Source organism: Rhinolophus ferrumequinum, chromosome 8 (genome assembly GCF_004115265.2).
Source record: "Rhinolophus ferrumequinum isolate MPI-CBG mRhiFer1 chromosome 8, mRhiFer1_v1.p, whole genome shotgun sequence".
Classification (NCBI taxonomy): domain Eukaryota; kingdom Metazoa; phylum Chordata; class Mammalia; order Chiroptera; family Rhinolophidae; genus Rhinolophus; species Rhinolophus ferrumequinum.
Genome location: NC_046291.1, coordinates 56,869,989 through 56,896,013, shown reverse-complemented (window position 1 = coordinate 56,896,013; position 26,025 = coordinate 56,869,989). Strand labels below are relative to the sequence as shown.

At 34.8% G+C, this 26,025-nt stretch overlaps 1 protein-coding gene across 1 annotated transcript in view; it reads right to left on the bottom strand.

Annotated features, from left to right (window-relative positions):
- SCN7A (sodium voltage-gated channel alpha subunit 7) overlaps nt 1–26,025 on the bottom strand; it is an 83,414-nt gene that overhangs the window by 56,007 nt on the left and 1,382 nt on the right. Inside the window, 5 exon segments of the mRNA XM_033112361.1 lie at nt 2,634–2,725; nt 4,119–4,247; nt 4,677–4,766; nt 5,123–5,235; nt 8,483–8,721. Coding sequence (XP_032968252.1) covers nt 2,634–2,725; nt 4,119–4,247; nt 4,677–4,766; nt 5,123–5,235; nt 8,483–8,721 — 663 coding nt within the window.

Here is a 26,025-nt window from a genome sequence, read left to right as displayed (position 1 = left end):
GTCTCACCAGATAAGAAAATAGCCATATTTACTTTCTCGTATTTCTCTACTTCCACTTCTCAGTTTCTGTTAATATAATTTAGAACTTTTGACCTATTTAGAGTTATTGAATTTTATGTATTTTGCATTGTACATTATCTTTAATGATTTGTAGAAAAGGTAACATTTTAATTCTTACAAAGGCTTGTCAGAAACATAAATTCATGCAAATAGGGAGTGGAGTGGACTTGGATGAATATAACGGACTTAAAGGGTCAGTGGCTCCTCAGTCACACCTGGTCCTTTCCATGCAGGAATTCAGTTGGATTGATGTTGACAATTTATCCAAATTAATTTGTATTTTGTAAAAGTCAAGAGATTTTTATAAGGTTGGTATCTATTTTTTAAACCACAAGAAAAATATGTCTCTAGCTCAACAATGATTCACAGATGTCCTTGTTATAACTTCTGATTTATATTTGTATTCTGTTTTGCAACCCAGTAACGACAGTACTTTGAAATTCATTCTCTGTTGAAATGATTTCAGAATTAATTGCAATTACTTTTGGTAGTAAATCTTCCTATTGTTGAATATTTTATTTTCATATTTTTCTTTTTCAGCAGATATTCAGGAAAGATACACATGTAAAATTTCAGAACCCTTGCATGGCTGAGAATATCTTTCTATTGACTTCACATATGAATGACAGACAGATACAGAACTCTGGTGTCACAACCTCCCTGCCCACACTCCCCACAAGCTCTGAAACTCCACTGCCCACTCATGTTTAATGTTATCATGAAGTCTAAGGATGACCTTTCCATAGGCTCTTTTTCTTTGCTTTATTGCTTGTAGGTGTTTTATAATACTTTTATAAGAATAGCTTTTAGGTTTTTTGTCTTTTCCATTTATGACTTAGTTAACGGATTTAAAAAAATTATGGTGTATTTTTTAAATAAATTGTCTTTTATATTTATTCTGATCTCCTTTTTAGTATTACCAATTATCCATGAAATGGAACTTAGTTTTCTCTCCTTCATTAATCCATGCAATTTTTGGTTCTACTGTATTAATTTAGAACTTCTCTAGTTTTTCTTTACACACGTGGTTTTGTTTTACTCTACCATAATACTATATAGATAATACTATATTTTACTACTTCTATTGCCATCAAATATTCCCGGAAGCTATTATAACTTTTACCACTTTTTAGTTTTAGGTATTTTTATTTGTCTATTTTATAATCTCATTTTCAACTTCTGCTTGAAAGAGTCTAGGTTTTGTTCTATTGGGACTACAAAACAGATGATTTCTTATACTTTTTCCTATTCCTTAGAGCACCTTTTTTCAAAGAAAAAAGAGGACTATTTTCCTTCTCTTAAATAGTATGTTTCTCTTTCTATATTGCAGAATATTTGTATACACTCTATATCATTACGATGTTCCTTGATTATTTTCTACCTTGAAAAAAAGAGCAGGCCCTACCAAACTGTGTGCTCCCAACTCTAGTAAGTGTATTCTTCTTGTATTAACTTGGATTCACCTGATTTCTTCTATAATCCTTACTTCTTATCCTAAGATGAAGGTGCAGTTGACGCAATTTTAAGTTCTAGCAATTTGCAAAGATTAGTAAGGAAGCTAGGACCGTGGAAATTCCTACCTGGACAACTCTCACTGTTTTTTTTCACTGGGTTTGGTGAAGGTGCCATGCTGCAGATAATTTTTATTGAACACCTTTATTAAGATATAATTCGTAAACTGTACAATTAATTCATCCAGTTAATGTGTGAAATTCAACATTTTAGTATATCCGCAAGATTATGCATCCATCACCACACTCCCCAATCTTTGTGCTGTTTTGCCCAGCCTGGACTCCAAGTACGTACTATGCATATGTTTGACCTTCTTCCCGGTGTCCCATAGGACAAGTTACCTGTATATGTTACTTTTGGTATTATCATACTTAATCCTGGGTTTATTGATCCAACTATTTTATAATACTCTGACTTGCTGCAACCAAAAAAAAAACTCTAAGCAGCGTTGTTCCTATCTGATTTTTTAAAAATTAATTCTGAATAAAAATTAGAAAGTGTTGGTGGGCATCTTTAGGATATCTTCAGAAATGGGAGCTATAAATTAGTCCTCGGAACCTTCCATCAATGTGGTCACAGCTTTTTTAGCATAACCTCCTTGAACTTTGTGGCATTTAGAATGCATACTATCCAAGCATTCATAGCCAAAGGGAATTTATCTTATTTCATATTACTTTGTTAATTCCAACTCGGTTTTAGATGCAATAAGGAAAAGACGTAGGTAGATTAGATATCTGTCTAAATTGTTATCAATCTCAAAAGTCTAAGGACAATTTTATGAGTTCATGTTTAAGATGTAACAATAAATGAATAATACAAAATAATATTTTTGATGGATCGTTACATTTTATCAAAAGTAATGAACCTAAATAACAAATGTGACTTTTTTTTGCCTTTCCTGTAGTGACTGAAATAAATTTAAAGATCAGATAATTCATTGATTTCCAAGCTGAAACATTGTTCAATTTAACATTTCTCCAAGATATAACAGAGGAGTTCAAGTGAATGTGTGGGAATACACAAAACAAAATGAAGAAAAGGAACTCACTGCCATTTCTTACCTTGGTTTAAAGGAATAATTTTCAAAATTCTCAAATTTCTTACAATTCCAAATATTGGAGTGGAGTTTGGAGTTGAATATCTTGTTATATGCCTGTGGAATTAAGTTAGAGTTATTTAGAAGTCAGATTGAGTCTGTGCCACTTATCTTTGGCTTTTCATATTCTTTAAAATTTATTTTTAAAACCATAACCTTGCTCTCATGATTTTATTTTGCAAACAGTTTTATTATTGATTGGAAGACAAAGAAAGTTACAAAGTGCCAAGTACCCAGGTAAATATTAATCCACAAAAAAATTATGACAATTTATAAAATTTTGACACTGTGAGTACTCTTAACCATATCAAATACTTTATATTATGTTCACAAATACTTCATTATCTAATTAACACAAAGATAATTTTAAAAATCCATAGTTTTTTTTTTTAAAGGAATGAGCTTCATGTTAAGGATTTAAACTTTAGGTGATGGTGATTTTGGTGATGGCGATAACGATGATGGTGGTAACAATGGTAATGGTGATGCTAGCAGAAAGCAGGGTACACAGTGGTGTAGAAATCCAGGCTCTCCTCTTTACTGGCAGTGTGACATGGAAAAATTCATTTTTGCACCTCAGTTTCTGCAAAAGTGGTGATAATAATCCTTCCTCATTTTGAGGACTTTTGTGGGGATTAAATGTGTTACTCTACGTAAAGTGCATAGAAGAGTACCAGGCACACAGTAAGGGCTAAGTGTTTGCTAACGGCAACAGCAGAAATAATGACAGCAATAGAAGTAGTAGTGATAATAATTGCAATGATATCAGCTACTATTTTTGACTGCTTACAACAGGGAAGACACTCATTATTAACCTTTATAAAGATTTTTTTTTTTAAATTTGATCCAAAATCTACAAATAGAATGTTATTTTAAATTAATTTAAGAGGAGTTTAATGCCAGTTATCATTTCCTCAGCCATCAGAGTACATTTAATACACGCATTGAAAAAAATAAACACATGTGTAAATCATTAGAATTTGATGTAACACACTAGAAAATGTGTGTGTGTGTGTGTGTGTGTGTGTTTAAAACATCTTATTCAGATATCGAATATATTTACCGGTCTTAATAAATGTAGCTAAAGAAAATGTAGACTGGAGACAGAACCAAATATGCCACAATCCTCTCCTAAGTTTCAGGGGGATTTTCTGCTCACTGAAAATAATCACTTAAGAAGCAAAAAATCAATCTCTATCATCTTTGCTTCATGTAGAAAGCAGAGATAATACCCCATTCTGTTCATTTTTATTTCATATTCTGAGGACCAGTTCAGTTGGAGCTGCCTGAGAGTACTCACTATGACTATAATACATGAAATATTCTTTATTCGCAAAGTTTTTATAGGCAGAAAACTTTGTCAACTTTAGTTTTATTTTATTTTTAATTTTTATGAAAAGCATTTGCTTAGCAAGGTATAAAGATGTTCATAACTTAAAGAAATACTCACTCAAACAAAGTTATACTTAAATCAAGGCAGTTCCACGGATCACCAAAGAAGTAGAAAGGTCCTGCCCCGGTGCCTCTTGCAGTGAGTTTTACAAGTATTTCAAATGTGTAAATTCCAAGCAAAGTAGTCCTGCATAAAAATTTTCATGTATTCATTAAAAGGGAAAATAATACATTAGCAGCTCTGAAATACCATGTCTATGATAACTATCTGGCAACCAACCAATCAACCAACCAATCTACTAACCAGACAACAAGTAAAAAAGCATTTGTTCTCTAAACTATAGGATAGAGCTTTAGATAGGACTTATCATAGTCCTATGGAGTGGGCTATGTCTTATGGCATGAACCATGAAATTTGACTATGTTTTTCAACGAATCCTAACTCAAGTTTATTGTCTGTATATATACATATTTAGGTAAATGACAAAAATACCAAATATCAAATTTATTCCACATTGGGAATCACACAATTAACCGAATTGTAAAGTAGTGTGAAAGAACTTATTATACATATATACAAAGATATTTTGGTATATAGTAAAATTATGTAACTTACTGCAATGCTGGCACCCATTTTGGCAAATCATTCATGGACATATGTATGCAGTCAATCAGGACGCTAATTAAAATGAATAGTTGGAAAAGGGTAGGCTACAGTCAAGGAATAATAGATAACAATGGTTTTGGAAATACCTATTTCTAAAATCTGTTTATATGTATATACCTATGTGAGATAAACTATTTTCTTAAATGTCAAAAATATATATACTATTCATATTGAAAAACAATTAAGATTACGATTTGCTAGTATTTGGTACTGTTGTATGTGTTAGAAAATATATTTAAATGTATTTTCAAATGTGGAATTAGTGTAGGGATAATCCAGATTTCAATATGACCTACAATGACATATCATTCAAAAGAGAAAAAGACTGCTGCAGTATTTGAATAAAATTGTTTCTTTTGATATTAGTACAGTTTAAAGTCAATAGAAAAGGATATGGATGTACCAGAATCTTAATAGTTGTTCTTCTAATTGAATTGAAAGGAGACAATGTACACCAGCTGGCATTGAATCTGAAGATTGTTCTCTTTTTATTTAATACCATGAAAGTCTGTAAGGCGAAAAAGAGCATTGAGTGAAATAACGTAACCAATTATGCAGTGATTGGTTATTGCCAATGATCATTTCAGTCAATTCTAACAGTTATACTTTTCTTATATTTTGATATTCTTTAAAATATGAAATAAAATGGAATGGTTTTGCATTGATATTTAGGCTTATCTAACAGTTTCTTTTCCCAATGTTATATCTATGAAAGCCATTTGCCACATACCAATCTTCAAGTTTTCCTGCGAAACTATAATAATGGGAAGAAAACTCCATTCTAATAGTTTGTGGAGATGCATTTAAACATACCAGAATGCAATGAATATAAAAAAAATAGTTAATTTTATTTCAAAGCAAATAAGGTGTGGGATTACAATAGTAAAAATGACCCAATGAACTGAAATGTTACATTAACCATCAGTAACTTTCCATGGTATAAAACTCTGCTTGTATGTTATCATTGACATAAACATACACTTACATCAAGGAAAAATAACATATTGGGATATAGAAACATTAAAACCAAAAATAATGAAAGATCAGAACTATCCTAAAAATGATTCACATATATGTATGGGTGTAAACATATATGTACAGGTGTAAATACATGTATACAAGTGAAAGTATATATGTCTCATATATATCTTGGGGGTGCCAAAAAACGTATAGAAGTGGACACTTTGGTCAACATTGCTCAAGCAGTAGTTTGCTGTAATCAGAAGTGTCTGGAGACTGATGGTAACCACTTTGAGCATCTCTTGTAATTGCAGAAGTCAAACGTGACTTGTATTCTTCTTTCGTTATTGGTATATATTGGATATTACAATTTCAATACAGTTTTCCTTTCTTAAAATATACATACATTTTTTTGGCATCCATATATGTAGATATAGATATATTATGTATATGTACATCTTTAGTATAGATACATATCTATTTGGAAAATTCATTGAATGTGGCATGTGCATAAATATATTACATATTGAATATTATACAGATTATAAGATAATGTAGTATATAATATAGTATATAATGCAATGTGATACAATATACTCTATATCAAAATGTTATATATTAAATATAATCTCTTATATACTATACTATTATATTATATATTATGTAATGTATAGTTATACAAAAGTGTATATGGTGACCACAAATATATTAGTGGACACAAATATATATTTGTCAGTATTTTATGATTACGTGTTCTAGATGGAAACTAAACTGTGCTATAATTTTCCTCAATAAAATACTTTTCCAAAATACAATCTGTGGACATTTGGCCTGCATTGTAGTTATTTTCCCTCATTTCATTTTAAATGCAAAGAGAAAATTTTAAAAGGCCAAAGAAAATGAATTTGATTATTTAAAGTGTGATTTCCATGTATTTTCCAGAACAATCTCAAACTTCACACAAGATGTATGTGCAACCAACCAGTTTTAATATTATTGTGAAACAATGTGTAATTCCCAATATAATAATTTTCCAGTTAATGTTTAAGTGCTGAAATGTTTAATTTTAGAATCATTAATTGATATGCCTTTAATAGAATAAACTGAATATAATTAAAAATTTTAATAACTTTGTGTCATGATTAATATACTTTCATACTTAGCTATCTTTGTAGTTTTCGGCTTGCTTTATTTTTCCAACCCTGTTTTTTTCCTTCAATAACAAACCTAGATTTTTCCAGCACTCTGGATATAGTACAAAGAACTGAGAACTCTGTTATATTAATCTCTGAGGTTACTGTGTTACATCAAATGTTATGATTTAAGCGTAACAACATCTGAAAGCAGAGATAATTGAGATAAGGACTTACATTTTCACTAAAATGTTCTCAAGATTTTACAGGTGTTTTATAGTTACTATTTCATAATACCCATATAGGCAACCGAGATACTGAGGTCTTTTTATAATACATACACTTACGCTGTAAAATATCAATACTCTTCCATCGTGCCAAGTATTCAAAAAAGTTGTGTTTATACAAAATGATCACTTTGCCTTACATCCAGAATTCTTGTTCAAGTCCATTTCACCCATTTGTTAATATCATTGAATGCTCAATAAGAATATAAAATTACATTTGTCCACAACAGGGCTAATTGTCATCTCCTCAAACTTGAACTTTTTAATAGTTATTTCATATTTGTCAGAAGCATCATCATTCTTCCAGGCTGGAAATTTTGGCATTATTAGTCAGTCTTCAAATCCTGCTGTTTCTTTTCGGGTTTGTTACCTCTCTTTTCCCTGGACAGTCCTATAATCCAGGCCTTTGGAATTCAGGTTTGGATTACTTTTACTCCTATTTCATTTCTCTGACCCTATCTCTTCCATGCAATAATAATTGAGAAACCTCCAGGTTAACCTTACTTGAATATTGCATTCATCACATCACTCTTTTGGCCACCACATTAAATCCATATTGACATCTCTGTTATCTCATCTTATTTCCCACAACTTGCAATACAGTTGCAAGGGTTCCAGTTCTATCATCACCCTGTCTTCTTCCTATTCCAGAATTAATCTCTGCTCTTGCCTGTTATAGAAGATCTTTCCTTTGTTTTGTTAAAATTTGAAGTGTTCTCCAAGTTGTAACTCAAATTCTATTTCCTTAATGAAGACCTTTCCAGTTCTGTCAGTCCACACAGCTCTCTGCCTTTCCTAGTCATATTCTTTTATTTTTTTTAAATAGTTTAATGTGTACATATTCTGATTTTTTATCATTCTGTGCTTGTTCTTGGATTATTCAAATATTTAGTAGGTTCCTCAAGTCATTGTGGAGATAAAATAGGATGTGAAAGTATGAATGAATAAAAATGAGAAATAAAACTTAGTTTGGCTTCATATTCCTAACTACTCAGTGAGCTCATCAAGTTGAACAGTTGAAATTGTTGTACATATTATGGAAATTTTGTATTATAGTAGTTTTAAAATCACTAACTGGAAATAGCCAATCATCATACTCCCATAAAACAAATTATTATATTAAGGCATAGCAGGATAGCCTACCGCTAAGTAAAGTAACCCCAACTAAGTTAACAAACCAGGCAAGCATTTTTATCACTTTTGATAAAAATCTCAAGTATGTGTGAAATTTCTTATGCAGTTTTCTAACTTAACTTAAAATCACTTTTTAGCTTATTCTTCTTTCTCTTTTTTATGATATTTTAATTACATTGTCTGCATGTGTGCAAAATAAAATAATAAAAATGTAGTCACAATAAGTTCAATTAATCCTTACATTTTTATTCTGATAGTATGGGTCCACGTCTTCCAAGGGCTCTGACACCATTCCTTGAGGAAGATTTCCATAAACAAATGGAAGCTCTTTTCCAACTTCCAAATCAGGGTTTGGCTTTAATTCTTCTTGGTGTTCCTCACTGTGCTTTTTAGCAATACGCTGTTCCATAATCTCAAGAGACTCTCTGGTGAAGGGGACAAGGCTCTTAGATTCTGGGGAAGCCATTTCCAATTTTGCACCTGTAAGAAATGTATTTTCTTTAGTTCTATATAAAATTTGAGTACACTGTATGAAGAAAAAGCTTGAATTACACAAGTTTAGGATATAAATAAAGGAGAACAGCAAACATGCACTCAAAGATAATTGCTGAGTTTTTTAGAAATTTGAGTTATTCAATCAGGTTTTGTTACACTTAATATTAGACTTAGTTTGTAAGGTCATTGACTAACTCATTCTGTTTCATTTACTTATCCACTGGATCCATTTTCTTTTACTAAAATCATCTTTTCTCATTTCTCCCTTGTAATGAAAGAGTTCTAATGTTGTTAGAGATTTTGGGGTTGGGGGGCAAATCCAATTATTTCACTCTCAGCTGCATTTAACCTTTGACTGGACTCTTCTTCGCTAAACACAGTCTTCATTGGCTCTAAGCCCCACTTTTCTTTTATGCCTTTGATTAACTTCCCTTGACTCAGTTCTTCCTCCAAATTTTAACTTTGATATCCCTTAAAGTTCTGCTTTCCCCCTCAGTTGTATCCTTCTGTTTGTTGAATACATAGGCAAACACAGAGTTTTAATTACTGTACATGGTTATTTACCAAGTGCATTTCCCAAAATACTATCGTCCCTCAGTCATTGATGTGGCAATCACACCAATGACAGTAACTTAACAAGTAAAAACAAAATTTATTGTTTTCTCCATAACTAGAACCACTCTTTAACCTTCTTGCCATTGTAAAAACAAAAGTACAAATACAAACTAATTATTTTGAAAATTACTCATGAAATTTTTCTTTGTTATCAACTCCTCTGAAGAAAACAATGTTCTTACAATTATTTTTCATTATGTATTTAAATACTAGCCATTGTTTACATAGCTACATCAGGGTACGTCATATTTGTAATTCTGTATGTGGGTTGCTGTAGTAATCTTTACAGGGTTCCCTCTATTCTAGTCTTTACCTATTTCAAATCATTCTACAGACCATTTGAATTTTTCTTCATTCAATATAATTTTATGCATCAGTTCCCCTTCATGAACTTGTTCTTTCCTCTCATATAAAAATATGTTCTTTTGCTGATTTTCTCCCTCCCAATTCCTGTCAAAATCTACTCTTCAAGTGATCTTATTCAGTAACAACTGATTATTCTTTATTCATTTTCCCTTAACCCTCTTTGTAATTTTATTATTACAATTATGGATAAGAGATTTTGTACTTGATATTGTGCCATTTTGTATGAGTATATTTTTTCTCTTACAGTGCTGGCCTTAGATTAATTCCTTCTCTAATGTTTTCCTAAAACAAAACTCACACACACACACGCTGCACCAGAATTTCATACTGTTGAGTAAAATCGAGTTGTTTAATAGTTTAATTTATTACTTGTCTATTAATGGAAAGTAAGAAAAGTGGTTAATCTTAATGGAGTACCCATCATTGTAAGAATCAGATTCCTACTGGTAACTTAAATAAATGGTGTGTGGGAAATATTTTAAATATACAAATGACAATCTCATAGACATCCAAGGAGAGAACACATAGTCCAGTTCTGTGTCATGGCAAATAAAAATGAAAAATCAAATATTGGGATGACTCCTTATAGCTTTCATGGGATCAGTTTTCTAGCCTTTTTGTTTTCATTTCTATTGCAGTCTATTTAAAGAATGGCTTCCTTGCTTACTTCAAGAATGCACATAAAAAATGCTATCCTAGCGTCAAGTTTATTTGATTTTTCAGTTTAAGTTCCCACCATATGCCTACCTGAAAAACCTCTACCTCAAAAACTGTAAATAAAAAAGATACTCTTAATTGGTCTAGCCCAGCCTATGGATTTATTTCCCCTTGGTTCAGTAATTTGCAACCAGAGAGGGACTTTTCACAATAGCAATGGCTGCTTACGCTTGCTTAAGGGACGTTACAAGGATGGGATGTGAAGCAATTTTAAGGAGAGAAATACGGAATAGGAATATTAACATGTATCTACTTAGAACTCTCTTTCCAGACTAATGGTGTGAAAACTAAGAATTGCCCATCTTAAAATTTACTTCTTTTCTAAATATCTTGCTCAGTATCATGCACAAAACTAATGTATGAAAAGCTCATTAAGAATTATTTATATTCACCATATGTAACACAAACATATATAGGAACACCTCACATATCAAACTTTGTTGATGGGAGTCAAAAGTCTTTGAATACATACAATTTATAAACACATGTTATACATAATTGAAGTTTGCTCTTATATATGAAGTCTTCTTCCTTTAAAATATTTAATGAGCTTTCAAAATTATATTCCTTACATGGGGCTCCTTGAATACATATTAAATAATTTCTTAATAACTCATGATTATAGACTAGTATAAACAAATAAAACAAATATGAACTTTGGAATTAGATAAACTTGCATTCAAATGCTCAATTTTGTTACTAATGTTCTGAGAGGTAGCAGCCTAATTAATTAATATTTTTCAATCTATCAGTTATAAAACTGGGATTCCTCTTTCAGCTAAATAATGATAAAATAATATAGGTTAAAATGCCTACTATAGTGTTTGGCACATAATGGGTAAGATGTAAACAAAAATTTTATTGTGATAAGGTTTTTGTATCTTAAAATGATGAGCCAAATCCAATAGAATAATATATAAAAGGAATATATGTATGATTTTGAAATTTGGACCAAAACCTCCTATCTACCAAAGTACAGTAGAGATTTTTTTTTTAATTAAATGTATTGGGATGACAATGGTTAAGCAAATTACATAGGTTTCAAGTGTACAATTCTATAATACATCATTTATATATCACATTGTGTGTTCACCACCCAGAGTCAGTTCTCCTTCCATCACCATATATTTGACCCCATTTACCCCCTCCAACTACCACCACTCCCCCTTCACCCTCTACTAACCACTAAACTGTTGTCTTTGTCTACGAGACTTTGTTTATTTGTTTGTTTTGTTCCTTTGTTGATTTCAGTTATATATCCCAGATATGAGTGAAGTCATATGGTTCTTGAATTTTTCTGATTTATTTCGCTTTGCATAATAATCTTAAGATCCATCCATGTGGTCGCAAATGGCACTGTTTCATCTTTTCTTCTGCAGCAGAGAAAACTACCAAGGGGTTTTACTTAATAGTGATTACAATATAAATCAATACTGATTTGTACTTGCTAAGAAAGCTATATAACCTTCATCTGTATAGAAGGAAGATGGAGGAGACAGCCCTTCTCTATTCTGCTGTAATCCATGACCATATGTAAAAGGCATGTACTTAAACTGGAGGGTCCTCAAATAGAATCATAACATTGATTAGACTCAAAAACCACCATCTATAGACTAGTTAAAAGAAAGGATGATATATTAGTTGAAGCAGAAAATACTCAACTAGAACATTATATTTCTCAAAGTATCGTAACAAAGCCTGTGTCCTATATCCTCAAATGTAAACTTGAGAATGCCCCATGTGTTTCACAAGGTAAGAAAAGTTAAACAGACCATATACAGAAAGCCTCGGCGACAGTACTGACTCTATCAGTGCTAATTCTTCCTCCCAACTCAGTCAGTTATCATAGAAATCTTCTTTTGTATATTTTGATGTTGAATGAAATTACTTTGGGTTGTTGACTATGTGAATGAATTGATAGTGGGCATTTTCTTCTATGGTATGACAAAGAAATGCAAGCACTTATCAGATGGAACTGGCATGCATCCAACTTCTTGATAGCTAAGGGCAAATGATGAATTATTAATTATTAACTCATAATTCAGTGAAAGCATTTCTATGGGGGACTTATAAAATATGGCCCAAGCAGTATGCTTTCCGGTGAGTGATCTTAATACAGTGCTAAATTCTGAAAAATATAGAAAGCTTAATAGTAAATCTGTCCATTAGGCTTCCCTCCTAAAAAAATCGAAAGCTAAAGTAAGCTTTTGGCAAGAATTGTATCAAAGTCAACTCAGGCTTGGACTCTGACAAGTTCCAGTTGCACTAATATTTTATATTATTGATGAAAGTGCAAGCCACCTCTCCTGGATATCAGTTAAAAGTAGAACCAACACCAGTCTGGAGAAAAGAGGTACATTCTTATAGAAAAATAATTCTCCTGAAAATGATTTTCAAGCATTTGAGAACTAGCCAATATTTATCATAATTAAGGCAATTATAATCATGATCACATTACTGAGTGACTAGTATTTGTTAGGCACTAGACTAGATGTTTTTAACTCTATTATCTCATGTTCTGACATATCCTTGTGATCACCATTTTACAAATGAGGAAGCAAAGATCGATGAGTTTCATAACTTCTCCATCACTCTAGACAGAGCTAGTTGGGTGGTGAAGATCGATGCTAACCCAAATGTGTCTAAGGCTAAATTTGGGTACTTGTAAACTACACCACAAAAGTGGTTAGAAGTTGTAAATTTTTTAGACAAGTGTAAACAATTGATAACCTCTGTAGGGCTACTTTAGAGACATCCCCCCAAAAAACCCAACAGGCTTAATGGGATAATTTAGAGACTAACTTGCATCACTGAGTAGCTGACAAGTTGATGTCAGGTGGAATTGTCTGGAAATAACCTTTATGTAAATGTTGTCAAAGTCAAATATTTTGTAAAAGTTAAGGTAAGCATGCATAATTTGGAGGAGAAGGTACTACCCAGTATGATGATCCCCTATACAGACTTAGGGAATTTGTTATTGTATGAATTATGGAGGAGACTTCTGGCAACTGATGTGGAAAGGACCAAATAAGGCAGATAATGACTTGTGCAGGGTCTCATGGAATCTAAGAAGTGATCACATGACCTCGGCTCAGCCAGTCAAATGCATCAGCTCAAGATTTTAAATTTGGATTTAATGACACAAAATAAGAGGGGCAGTGGAGAGTCTACTTTTGAAAGGGAGGCCGAAGCTTCAGCAGCAACTTTAGAAATTTGGGGAGTGGTCAGGAGCCAGTAGCAGGGTTCAGTGCTACATTTTTGGTGGTTTGAGCTGAAGTGTCATTGATGCTCACTGGACTGGTCCTGCCGTTTGATATTGGCTGTGATCTTGACTGTGATTTAGTCAGCCCTCCTCTTCCCGCCCCCACTCCACCTCCGCCATTGCCTTCTGTAGGTGCCCAGATTTAGGATTATCAAGGGTTGAGTTTAAATCTATCAAAGGTTCCACTCCTGCCAGGCTGTTTTGTTACTGTCAATAAGCATAATTTGAAGTATTGGTATAGTATAGAATCTACATAAAAACTTAATTTATTTCAAATTAGAGTGGAAAATAGAGGTTATTCAATAATTTACAAGGAAGTACGTGGAAAATTTGTTTGTTTTTTTCAGTCTTTTCACCATTAGGTGAGAATTCTCTGTCAGTCATTTTAAATCAAATTTAGTCCCAATTTTCTATAAAGCCAAGAGAGGGAGGGAGAGAGAGGGAGAGAGAGGGGGAGAGAGAAAGGGGGGGGGAGAGAGAGAGAGAGAGAGAGAGAGAGAGAGAGAGAGAGAGAGAGAGAGAGAGAGAGAGAGAGAAACAAATGGATTGGGGTTTACTTTTCCTTTACAGGTGTTTTGAAGTTTGGGCATTGTCTGTCTTCCAGCTATGCTGAGGGTGTGGGTTTTGTGTAGTACTGACTGTCTTTTCGTTGGTTTGTTTTTTGGGTGTTTCTGCACTGTACTGTTTGTGGGGCATATATGGGGATGTTCAGAATTGGGCAGTTCCCATTATCCATAGCTCCATACACTTCTTATAGCCAAATACATTTCAGATGGATCAATGATTTACATGCAAAATAAAAAAAAAAAAATTAAAAACCAAACAATAAAACTTATGAAAGGATCCGTGAGTAAATGGATTTACAATCATTTGCATGGAAGCCCTGGTTTAGTGACGCAAAGCGCTGACTAGGGTGTGAGGAGATAAGCAGCTCAGTAGAGTGGCTTGGTAATTTGAATCGGTACAATTTTCTAGCAGGAAGTCTGGCACTAGCTCCCTAATTAAAGGATACATAGCTTAGCCTAGCATTTGAGCAGCAGGCACGTACCAATGGCGAAACCACAAACCGATTGGTGTGCACGGGACTGTTCAGAGGAGGGTTTTGGTAGCTAAGAATAGAAGCGGTCAACATGTTTCGCAGGTACAGCTGCTGAAAAATAGAGTACATCTTTATGAGGGACTCTTACTGATTTCTTATGCTTCTGCAACTATATATGTAGATGATCTATACATACGTATAGATCATCTATATATATATTTTAAGTGTGTGTGTGTGTACAATTATTTTAAAAATAGAAACAGGTGTTAACTAGGAAATGATATGCTTCTTAATATCTTCATAACGTTTTTTTGAAAAAAACACCTAATTGATTCCTAGCTAGGTACATAGATCACTGGTTCTGACAGTGAGGCCTGTAAGATCTGGATTGTATGACTGATTGTCATACCTTATAGAGAACATGGAATACGGGAGAAGTACCAGTTTAGGGAGTAGGGGAATGAGGGACAATGTTCCATATTTATTGGGTTTGAGGTGCATCTGAAATATCCAAAAGTAAAAATTCAGAGATTAATTAGAAGTCTGGATCTGAAGCTTAATAAGTATAATTAAACTGTATATTTGTGTGCATACGCTTTGTATACTTATAGTATAAATATATGTGTGTACACATGTGTGTGGGGAGCCATGATTTCTTGTTATTTTAAAGCCTTGCAGACTGGCTCAGTTTATGATTAACTTGTTTCAGCTTCTAAGGCATTATCTCTGCCTGCACCTGGAGGGTGCTTGCAAGCTGCTGAGGAATGAGGTGGGAGTGACCGGTTCTCGGACACTGAGGACTGAAGACTAGCAGGATAATTGGTGGGCTTTGTCATGAGATAATGACTTTGGGAAAGTTTCAAGGATTTTGTAGTTTGTATGTAACAGTCATAAATTTACTCTTAATGAGATAATGCATACTTATGATTGTTAAGCTGCATGTACACAGATGGTATAAATTGGTGAAAGAAAGTAAACTCAGTGCTTCAGCATCACTGGAGACCGATATCGCATCTTAATTAATTGTGAGTGTCTTTATTTAATTCCCACTCCCCCTTTCAGGTTCTTCGTTGATTCGTGGCTGCTGGTCGGCCACACATGTGTATATTTACATATATATAGTATATGGTTATATAGTTACGTGATATATAAATAGCTGAAATCAATGGAGTACAAAATATCACGTGTATGTGCAAATGTCTAAAATTCTTTATAGAATGATTTCAAGCACAGCCCATTGAAAAGCATCTAACTTATCATTTAACATTTGTGATAAAAAAACCACAGTTTAGAAAGCAAATTATTTTATATATCACTGCTAATAAATGTTTTAAGTCACGTGGATCAATTATTAATAAGGAATATCACAGTTAAAATATTGAAATTACTTAAAAATGACATATTATATATAAGGAGACAATGATAAGAATGATTACTGGCTTCTCATCACAATAAAAAAGATACCAGAAGGCAATGTAACAGTATCTTTAAAGAAAAATAAATATGAAGCTAGAATTTCACACAGCAAAAGTACCCCTCAGGAATGAGGACACAATAAAGGTATTTTCAGATGTAAATTTAGATCTTCAAGAAGAAAACAGTGAAAGAGAAATGAAAACTTGTGGGAAGCATAAAAAAATATAAAACATGATTACCAAAAAACTGGAAGCAGCCCAGGTATCCATCAAGAGAATAGAAAGAAAAATAAAAACTGTGGTATATTTATACAATAGAATGCAATTCAACAACAACAACAACAAAAAAAAACAGAAAAAAACCAAAACAAAAAACCCAAATTACTGATACACATAAAAATGACTGAGTCTAAAAGCATTATACTGAGTGAAAGAAGCCTTACAATAAAGATTACAAACTATGTGATCCACTTTATCTGAAGTGCTAGAACACACAAAGATAATCTCTAGGAGTGGAGTAGGAATTGACTGGGAGGGATGATGGAACTTTCTGGGATTCAACATCTTGTTAGAGGTTTGGAGCACACAAGGGTATATACATTTGTAAAAACTGATAGGATGATACGCTTAAGGTTTGTGCATTTTACTTGTTTCACCTTTTAAAAAGCCATAAATAAATACTGAATTCTAATCACTTATATGAATTATGAAATGTTAATGGGTGTGGTCTACTAGTGCTTATAACTTATTTTGAAAGACATCAAAAAATAAGAATTGATGGATGGTTTGAAAATGCATTGATAGATATGTGACCAAGAAAATACTATAAAATAACAGTTGAAGACTAGTGTTGAGTGTTTGGTTGTTTCTTGTGCAGTTCTATCTGCCTTTCTATGTGTTTGAAATATTTTATAATAACTATTTGGAAAAAATCTAGCTCCATAACCAATAAATATTTGGCTATGGAGCTAGATCATCTAGATTCAAATCTGGACTTTAGAATTTTCTAACTGTCACCTTGAGAAAGGCACTTAACTTCTCCATGCCTCAGTTTCCTCAGCTGTAAAATGAGAATAATAAGAGTACTTATCTCCTACGGTAATATGAGTATGCCATAAGTTGATAAATATAAAGCACCTAGACCAGAGCCTGCCAAGTACTACACACTCAATAAATAGTAGCTGTTACCACTTTTAATCCTTTAAAGCACTGTATTTTTATGTTTAACCACATTTTTAATTGAAATTACTGCCATATTTCCTGGAATTTATAAAGAAAATATGCATAATATAATTTCTTACTGATAAATCAAAATAATAATAATACTCAATTATAATCAACTGCGATACTGTGATATCCTTAAAAATTTTTTTAAAAAGTTCTGCTTTTTACATTTTCTTTCATTTTATTCATCTGTATCTCCTTTATCATCAGAATTTCATATATTTTTTTCTTGCTGCTTTCAAACTGTTTGTTTCTATCTGCTTCCTCTTCTAACAATTCCTCTCTAACTTGCTATGTGTAAACACCATAATAATGGGCTGTAAATGGCAGCCCAAAATCTCTGATAGGAAAAAAAACAACCATACTATAAAAGTTTTGGCTCTTCATAAATCATCTCTCCTGTCCCTAACCCGAAGTCCCATTATTTTCTTATCCTGAGATATAGCTTAAAAGGTTGAAATTGATGACTTCTAGATAAATATGGCGGAACGTACTTCTCTTTAGAGTCCTAGATTCCAGTAATGTTTAGAAGAAGCGATGATGTTTCCTTTATTATAAGTATACTCCAAAACACGTTACAATTATTACTTGATGATTTGAGGTTCCAAGAGTACAATTATTTCTAGGTGGAAGGACTGAATGACAGGCAGCTGGACAGACCTAACGTCTGATAGGAAATGACCATGTACTCCTGTGAGTATACAAGCACTAGTCTCCAAAACTGGCTCAGATTTCACTTAATTTATCACATTACTGATTTATATTTTTCTTGTACTCGCATCTCTTTAGTGTGGCTATCACTTTATTTTTTCCAACTTTTTTTCTTGCTCCTAAGATTGTTTTGCTCTTTTCTGACTAAAATGACTTTTGATTTATAGGTCTTGTTTTTACATTCTCTGCAATTATGTTTTGTCCCAAGTTCAGCCAATTTTGGCTAAGCCTCCTCAATATATGTCCCTGACCTAGGATTGACCTACTCTGGGTCAAAGTTCTGTGCTTTCTTGGTGGTTTCACATTTTCTGATTGCTGAATGCTATCCTTCTTTAGTTCCCTTGTCACAACCCTTCTCAGACCTCTTGGGAGCCCCTTACTGAAATATGCTCTCTTGAAGAAAGAAGTTGCAATAAAATCTCTTCCCTCTCTCTCTCTCTCTTTTTCTCTCTCTGCATATATATGATAATCTGTACTTATCATTAATTCTCTATTTTACATTTTAATTTCAGATATGTTTTTAAAAGTGAGCTCCAATTTTCCTTAAAAGATTGTTCTTGCAGTTTGATATGTCATGCAGGGCAATATGAGACTGAAATTAAAACCATCTCCAACACTGGTGGACCTGGATTCTACAGAGTGTTTGTCCAGTATTCTAATAATCTGATAACAATTAATGTCTCTCTTCTTGAAGGAGGGAGCAGTCTAGGACACTAAGTTTCCAAATGACATAGTCCATATGATTAGAAGTCCGTAACCGGTGTCAGGTAACAGTCTCCCTATCTCCATCTGACTGCCAATTTACTAAGAACAATGAGCATAAGGAAAACTTACTGGCACTTGAAACACCAGGAAAGGACATCGATCACCAGGGATAAGATCCCAGTGAGAGTCTCCTGACTCACTAACAAATGCCACGATGACACTGATAAAGACAATAGAATGTGAGGTTGCCAGGAAGACAAAAGCAAAGCTGATTCTGCCTTAAATATTTCTACTTGAATCTTCTAAGACAACAAAGGTTTTGGTTTCCTACCAGTGAATTTGAGAAAGTGGTCTAACCCAACATTCCAAACCACTAAATGTCTCCAATTTCTCCAGATGTTTTTCAAACTTCTACTCCTTTGTGAAATTGGCCTCTAAGATTTCTGAATTACTCCCTTGTTATGCCAACAAAACAAGCAAGTTGTAGAGGAGCCAGGATCTTCCTAGAGTTGTATTTCTGGTGAACCCAGTCTGTCAGATCCTTGACCAAAAATTCCTGGCCAGTGGCCATGTTAGAGCTGAACAAGTAAAAGCACCCTTTGCCACTTCCCAACGGAATGCACAGGAGGTTTTATCATGCAACCAGATTCTATAACTTCCTTTCAACCCTGAAGTCCTTGATGCAACTGGCTCCCCTGAGATACAAGACCGGATCTCAATTTCTGTTTAGTAAAATCCAGAACTGGAACTCTTCCTGGAACTCTTGGGGACCATTCACAACCAGCTGGCTCCCTGAGCATCCTCTTAATCTCCAGTGAGTCCGTTAGATTTCTTTGAACCTTCATCGTTGCCCAGTTTCTGAGCGGTGGAACTAAGCTCATAGATGCACAAACCATGCCCTGAATCTGTGACCAGATGAAAGAGTTCTGAACCAGTTGTCATACAAGGCCAACCACAAACTTCTAACACCTAGTCTGGCCCCGGGTTAGCTTGAGATGAGTACAAGACCTTCAACAATGTATCAGACTCTGGGTGGCTGAAAAGAAGTGACAGTGTCAAATCTGCAGTTCATGGATCCTGGGACCTCTGAGAGGACCAAGAATGTGAAAGGATAGTGGCCTCTGGTCAACAACACCCTGTTACTGAGCTATAGGGAAAGAAAATCCTCTCAGTGCAGCTGATTTGAATTATATCAGCTCTTGGCTGCATATTAGAAATCTCCTAGAGGTAATATTGAAAATCTAGGAGAAAGTGGCCCAACCCAGACGGATAATTTCAGAATATGGGTAGGGGTCCCTTGAGATGAATGTAAGGCAGCCTGCCAGAGAGAAAGATTCCTTTGGATGAGAGCCAAGCTTCATCCAACCACCCTTATAAAGCAAGCAGAGGAAGAGACATCATTACATTTTCTTTGGGTATGTTTTGTTGTCTCACATCCTAAGTGTGAGAGGTAAAGCATATAAGGAATTGCTGAGGCAAATACCTGTTTTAGAACATCACTTATCCAGAAGATCCACATTCTTTTCACCACTTTGGGCACCTTCTCTCCCTCAGCTCTAGAACTTCCTGTGCCATTCTGCCATAGCAGTCCTGGTGCAAAATGGCTCTAACGTTTGAAATCAAAGAAATTCAGTTGGGACATCTATCTTATCCTGTTGCTCCCAGTTTGCTTCAAGATAAATAATCTCTCTTTCCTTCCACTCTTTCCTCTTGTTTCCAGCACATTCAATCTCATATTTCTGTAGCGTGATTAGGAGTGATGGGTTCTGAGGACAGTTGGGTTTATGCTTGTTGTTGAGAACTAATTTTTCACGGCATTCTCTTTCCTTTTCAAAAGCATCCTGAGCTGGATGATAAACGACACAGACACACAATCAGTGATCCAATGTTTGGCCTCTGTGTAGCTTAGTTCTCAGGCAAGAGGCTGTGTGGCTAGCATTCTGTATCAACAACTGCAGCTGCATCTTCTTAGAGATGATGAAGGACAGTGAAGAAAGAGGTTGCCAAAAGTCCCTGTTTCCCCAGTCTCCTTCTCCCACTCCCTATTGCTTCCTCTGTCCCTCAGTTTGATCCCCAAGCAATGGCCTGCCAGTAATGCAGTCAGGCTGTGAGGACAGATTGTGACTATCCAGAGCAATCACAGCCTCCTCACTTTCATGTTTCCCACAGTAGGGAATGAAACTACAGCATCTAATCAACCTCTATGCTTCTGGGAAACTAGATTGAATCCTAGGGATGAAAAACAGATGCTAGATTAGCTTTGCCAAAGAGAACTATGAAATGGTCTACTCTATAACAGATTACATATATTTATTTATTCTCCTAATTTATTTACCAAAAGATTTAGGGTACCTTACAATGGAATGGTATAGGTCATAGAGCGAGGTAATGTAAATTAGGAAAAAATGAAGCCAAAAAAAGAAAAAAAAATGGACAATGGACCCATAAAGTAAAAATAATATCCCAAATCCCAAATGCTAATTTCATTCTGACATTGAATAGGAAATAAAGAGTAAAATGACTTCTCACGTAGTTTCCAACTATTCTGAAACAATTCTACTTTCTATCAGCCACGGACAATGCTTTAAGCCTGCTGTACCAATGAGATTCAGATAATTTAAATTTAAAAAAAGTAATGCTAGCAATGAAAAGGCTGATAAAAGAGTTAACTTGGGACTAGAAGATACTGCATGTTTAAGTGAAAGAGACCAACTTAATATGATCACTAAATGGAAACTATATTGCTGAGAAGGTAGAAACCACACCTGCTTTAGTGAAAACCAATTTAGATTGACATTTTCATTCATTGGGGCCATTCGACTGTACTTTATAGATATATTCTGAAGTACTTATATTTCATTTTTCCCACATTCTGTGATGACTCAGCTAAATTCTCTGATGCAGAGCCTTTTCCTTTAGAGATCTCTATCATCTTTTCTTTTTCTCCAGGGTTTAGAACTCAAATGATATTAGATACATTTTTTTTTTCTTATGGAGAATACAAAAATATTATCATTGTCTTTTAGGAAACAGAAGGCTATCAAGAAGAGGACTGAAACTCATGAGATTCTGAAAGATATGGATAAGATTAAAACAATCAATAATTTGAACAATAAAACTTCAGAGACATAATTGAGACTCTCCTAATGGATGTCAACTTTGACAAGCTAGGATATGGAAGCAAAAGGCCCCTCTCAGAGTTCTGGGGAGAGAGTGAATAAGTGCATTTTTTTCTGAAGTACTGATTGTCAACAGCTTTAAAACAATCTTACACGTACTCTTTGGCCCCCAAATTAAACTGCCCTATGAATATTTCTTGCTGAAGTTTGAGAAGTCATATTTGCAAAGATGTTAATCACACATACTTCTAATTTCAAGGACTGAAAACAATCAAAGTGTCCACCCAAGGAACTAATACCATAAATTCTAGTTGGTTGCTATCAGGAAACACTATTTAGTAATCATGAAGAATGTGATATATCTGTGCTCCTTTGGAAAGAATTCCAAAATAAATTATTTATTGAGAAATGTAATTTTGAGAATGGCTGGCATTGTTCACCTTTGAATAATACGTTCTATAAGGATTTTATACATAGCGTTATTCGTGCTCGCACATGCGTAATGTTTCCTCCCTGGAAGGAACTAAACTGCTGTATCTATGGAAAAGAACTGAAAAGGTATCAATTGCTTTCTGGTTAATATTTGTATACTACTTGAATGCAATATACCATGTATGTATTACTGAAATCCAGAAATGGAAAGCTTACGTACAGAAGGCTTAGGAATAACGGACAGACTGAACAGAATGGTATTTATTCACCTGGAATTTTGCAGCTGTCTGTTCCCCTTTACTTGAACCTACTTGCTTTTCTGCTTTGGGATTATTTTTCCACTTGAGCTACTTACTTCCTGTGTAACTTTGATTATCTGACTCCTACTCTTTAATTCTTCCTGGAATACAGTTTATCTGGCTTGCCTTAATTGATATTTCTCCTTTGTCCCTGGACATGGTTTCTGCCTGCAGCTGTTTTTGCTCCCAGGTCAGCCTATTTTGGCTTCAACATATCCACTTAATTCTGGACTCAACTGCCTCACTCACAATCTCAGCCAACACATTCCTAGAATATGTCATCTTACAGAGGAAAACTGTAAACGATTTTCTTAAAAACATAAGTATGTATTGCCATTATGTTTTTATATATTTCTGAAGAATTTTGAATCAAGTCTTCTGGATTCAAAAACTAGGAAAACAGTCTTGTAAATAAACAAGCACAAGCAAAAGCCAAAGGGACAGATTTCACCTCTCCCCAAATTAAAAAATTCTCTTAGGAGAACTGAATTCCCCTCAAAATCTGGTAAACTTGGATTCTAGTGGTGGTTTGTTAAAATAATCAAGAGCTGAGGTCTTTGCAAATGTCTTCCTGGGGAGGAGAAGTGCAGGTCCTACTCATTCAGAAAGGTACAACTTATACTGAGGGGAAGCTAAGACAAAGTCTTAGCGCCTAATCTCAAATTCACTTACAAGAATGAGCCCAGGGAAAGCTCAGAGGATGTTTCAGTGCCTTGAGAGGATGAGGACAGTAAGTCTCTGTGGGAGACAGAGTCTCACCAGGGTAAGCCATTAGGACAGGCAAGGCAATGGAGATAGGGAAGGGGTTCCGGGAACAGGAAGAGAAGCTGCCTCGGCGGTAAGTACGCCCACTTGAGCTTCTCTATGGCAATCTCATGGTTCACTAGTAGGGTCCCTTGTTTCTATGGATATGACAACAATTTCCAAGCTGTGCCTGTCCAGCCCACCAAAACAAGCATGTTGGGGAAAGGCCAGACAGAATCTATCCAGAACTGACTGTTCTGTGACCCTAGTCAGTCTCTTGACAAGAAAAATCTGGCTAGAGGCCATTTAAGAGCTCAAGAGGGAAGAATGTATTGTTGCCCCTGTTAGTATTACAAGGAGTATTACAAAGGAGACCTTGTTATGTATGTAACTTTCATATTGAACGGCAATACTGAGACCTTCTGACCTATGGTTTTAGATGCTACTGGATCTGTGGAATATAAAATAAAATAAAAAAAATCCAGGATAGGCATATTCACTGGCACCCTGAAGGCCTCCTAAAACTGGCTATTTACCTCTGCTCTTGATCACTCTTGAATAGTTGGTCTGCTTTTCCAGGATCTAGTCCCACCCCCAACACTACTCTAGCTTTTCAAACAAGGAACCAAACACAGATACCCGACTACTTCTCAAATTTCGGAGAAGCCAGAAAGGAGCCTTGAAACACATTAGGTCAAGACTAGATATGAACTAGAGCCAATGTTACAACCTGTAATCAGGTGCTTAGACCATGCAGCCTTTGGAAGAACTCAGAGAGTGAAAGGCTGGTGGACCCTGAGCCTCACTCTTGCATTTAGAGCAGAAGGGAAGGAATATTTCACTCAACACCATATATTTAAGCAGGGACTATGGCCCCCAAATCAGTATCCTCTGATGTTCTAGGTTAAAACCAATACCCTGTCCTAATTTTAGTTTTTTCTGTCCTAAAAACTGCATTGCCCTGGGCAGGTCCCTGGCTTCAGCATTTTATTAAGCTCTTGTTTGATGCTGATACAGTTGATTTAGCACCTGGCTGCAACCACATAGCTAGTTATCCTCAGCCAGCCGCAGGCCGAGTCAATTCAGACAGAAATACTGTGTATACAATGGGGATATCTGTTTGCCAGACAAACAGGGGACCCCATCAACATGGAGTATAACCAGAATAGCCTGGTTTATAAATAGCAATGATTGAACAAATACATGGAAATCACCATCCCAGCTGGGCCAAGAGATACGAATCAGCTGAAACACATCCCTAGAAGTGATCAGATGAAAATTGTCTCTTCAACCTTAAAGGTTCCCTCTTTCAGTGTTGTGGAGGCGAGACCTTGCTTACCTAGCCTTGGTTTGCACACACTACGAGAATAAAAGGGGACCAATTAAAGGAAAAATGAGATTTGTCTGTACAAGTTAGTGTCATTGGATAATGGGTGAGTGTGCATTACTGATAACTAGTCAGGGTGGGCAGGGTTTACAGATGTCCTGTCACAACTGACCAATCTTTATATTGGTTAGTGGAAATAATGGGTCTGGACTCTCAGAAATCAAGAATGTCCCTTCTATGCTAATATCCTCATTATAAACTTTCACGAGACAGTCTATGGTGGCCGGGATAGGATTATGGGTCAGTCTCTGAGTGCTCCAGTTATGGCACAGATCCTGTCATAACGAGATCTAGTAGAATACTTCTTCCCTAAGTAAGGGATTGAGTAAAATATTCTTGTTTTCATTTCCATTGTGCTTCAGAACTGTATTTATCCTCCCTGGTCAACATTTACTGGAGTATGTATCAACTTTCCTACCAGAGCTTCTTCCACAGGAGGCTGTGAGGTAGGATGCCTAATTCCCAGGTGTTTGGCTCTACCTCCCTCTCTTAGCGGAGACCGATATGCAATGACAGGTCCTGGGGCGGGCCTGCCCACGTCACCTGGGATCTGTTGGTCCTTTTTCCTGAGCCTACATCCAATTTTAGATTTTTCTCCTATTGTTTTAAACACATTGATGGGAAAAAGGTGGCTTACAGTACCTCTTCTCTGAGTGCAGGGTTTTAATGAATCCTAGCAGTCAAAAGTCAAGTATTTTTACCTATAATTAATCATATATTAATTTATACCTATAATTAATCATATATTAACGGACCAACTAAATTCAGCAATATCCAATATACTCAATGGTTTCATCCCTAAGAAGACCACATACCCTAAAGCAAAATTTAAAACTTAAAAGAGAGTGAAAAGCATATTTTGAGAGTATCCAAAGGTGTTTAAATATGAATTGTTGGGCAAAGCACACAATTTTGTGAGGATGAAAGTTCCCAGGTTAGAATATACTTTAAAGGGTATAGGTGGCAAGAGATCATGACTTGCATTTGAATTTCACTTCCTCTAGTGCATTCTAGTGAGACCAATCCAAGCCCCTTTTATTCCTCTATTGAACTAGACTTAAGATGAGAGCTAGAATAATAAAATGGATAAAAACACAGAACAATTCCTTTTACAAGCAATAGTTACACATGACACTTCCTTCACAAAACCCTTCATGCAACCTCTGTCATTTAGTCCTTACCAAGATGTATAAATTTTTGATGTGTCATTTTTAAAATAAGAAAAATAAGGCTTAATCAAAAGTTAAAGCATTG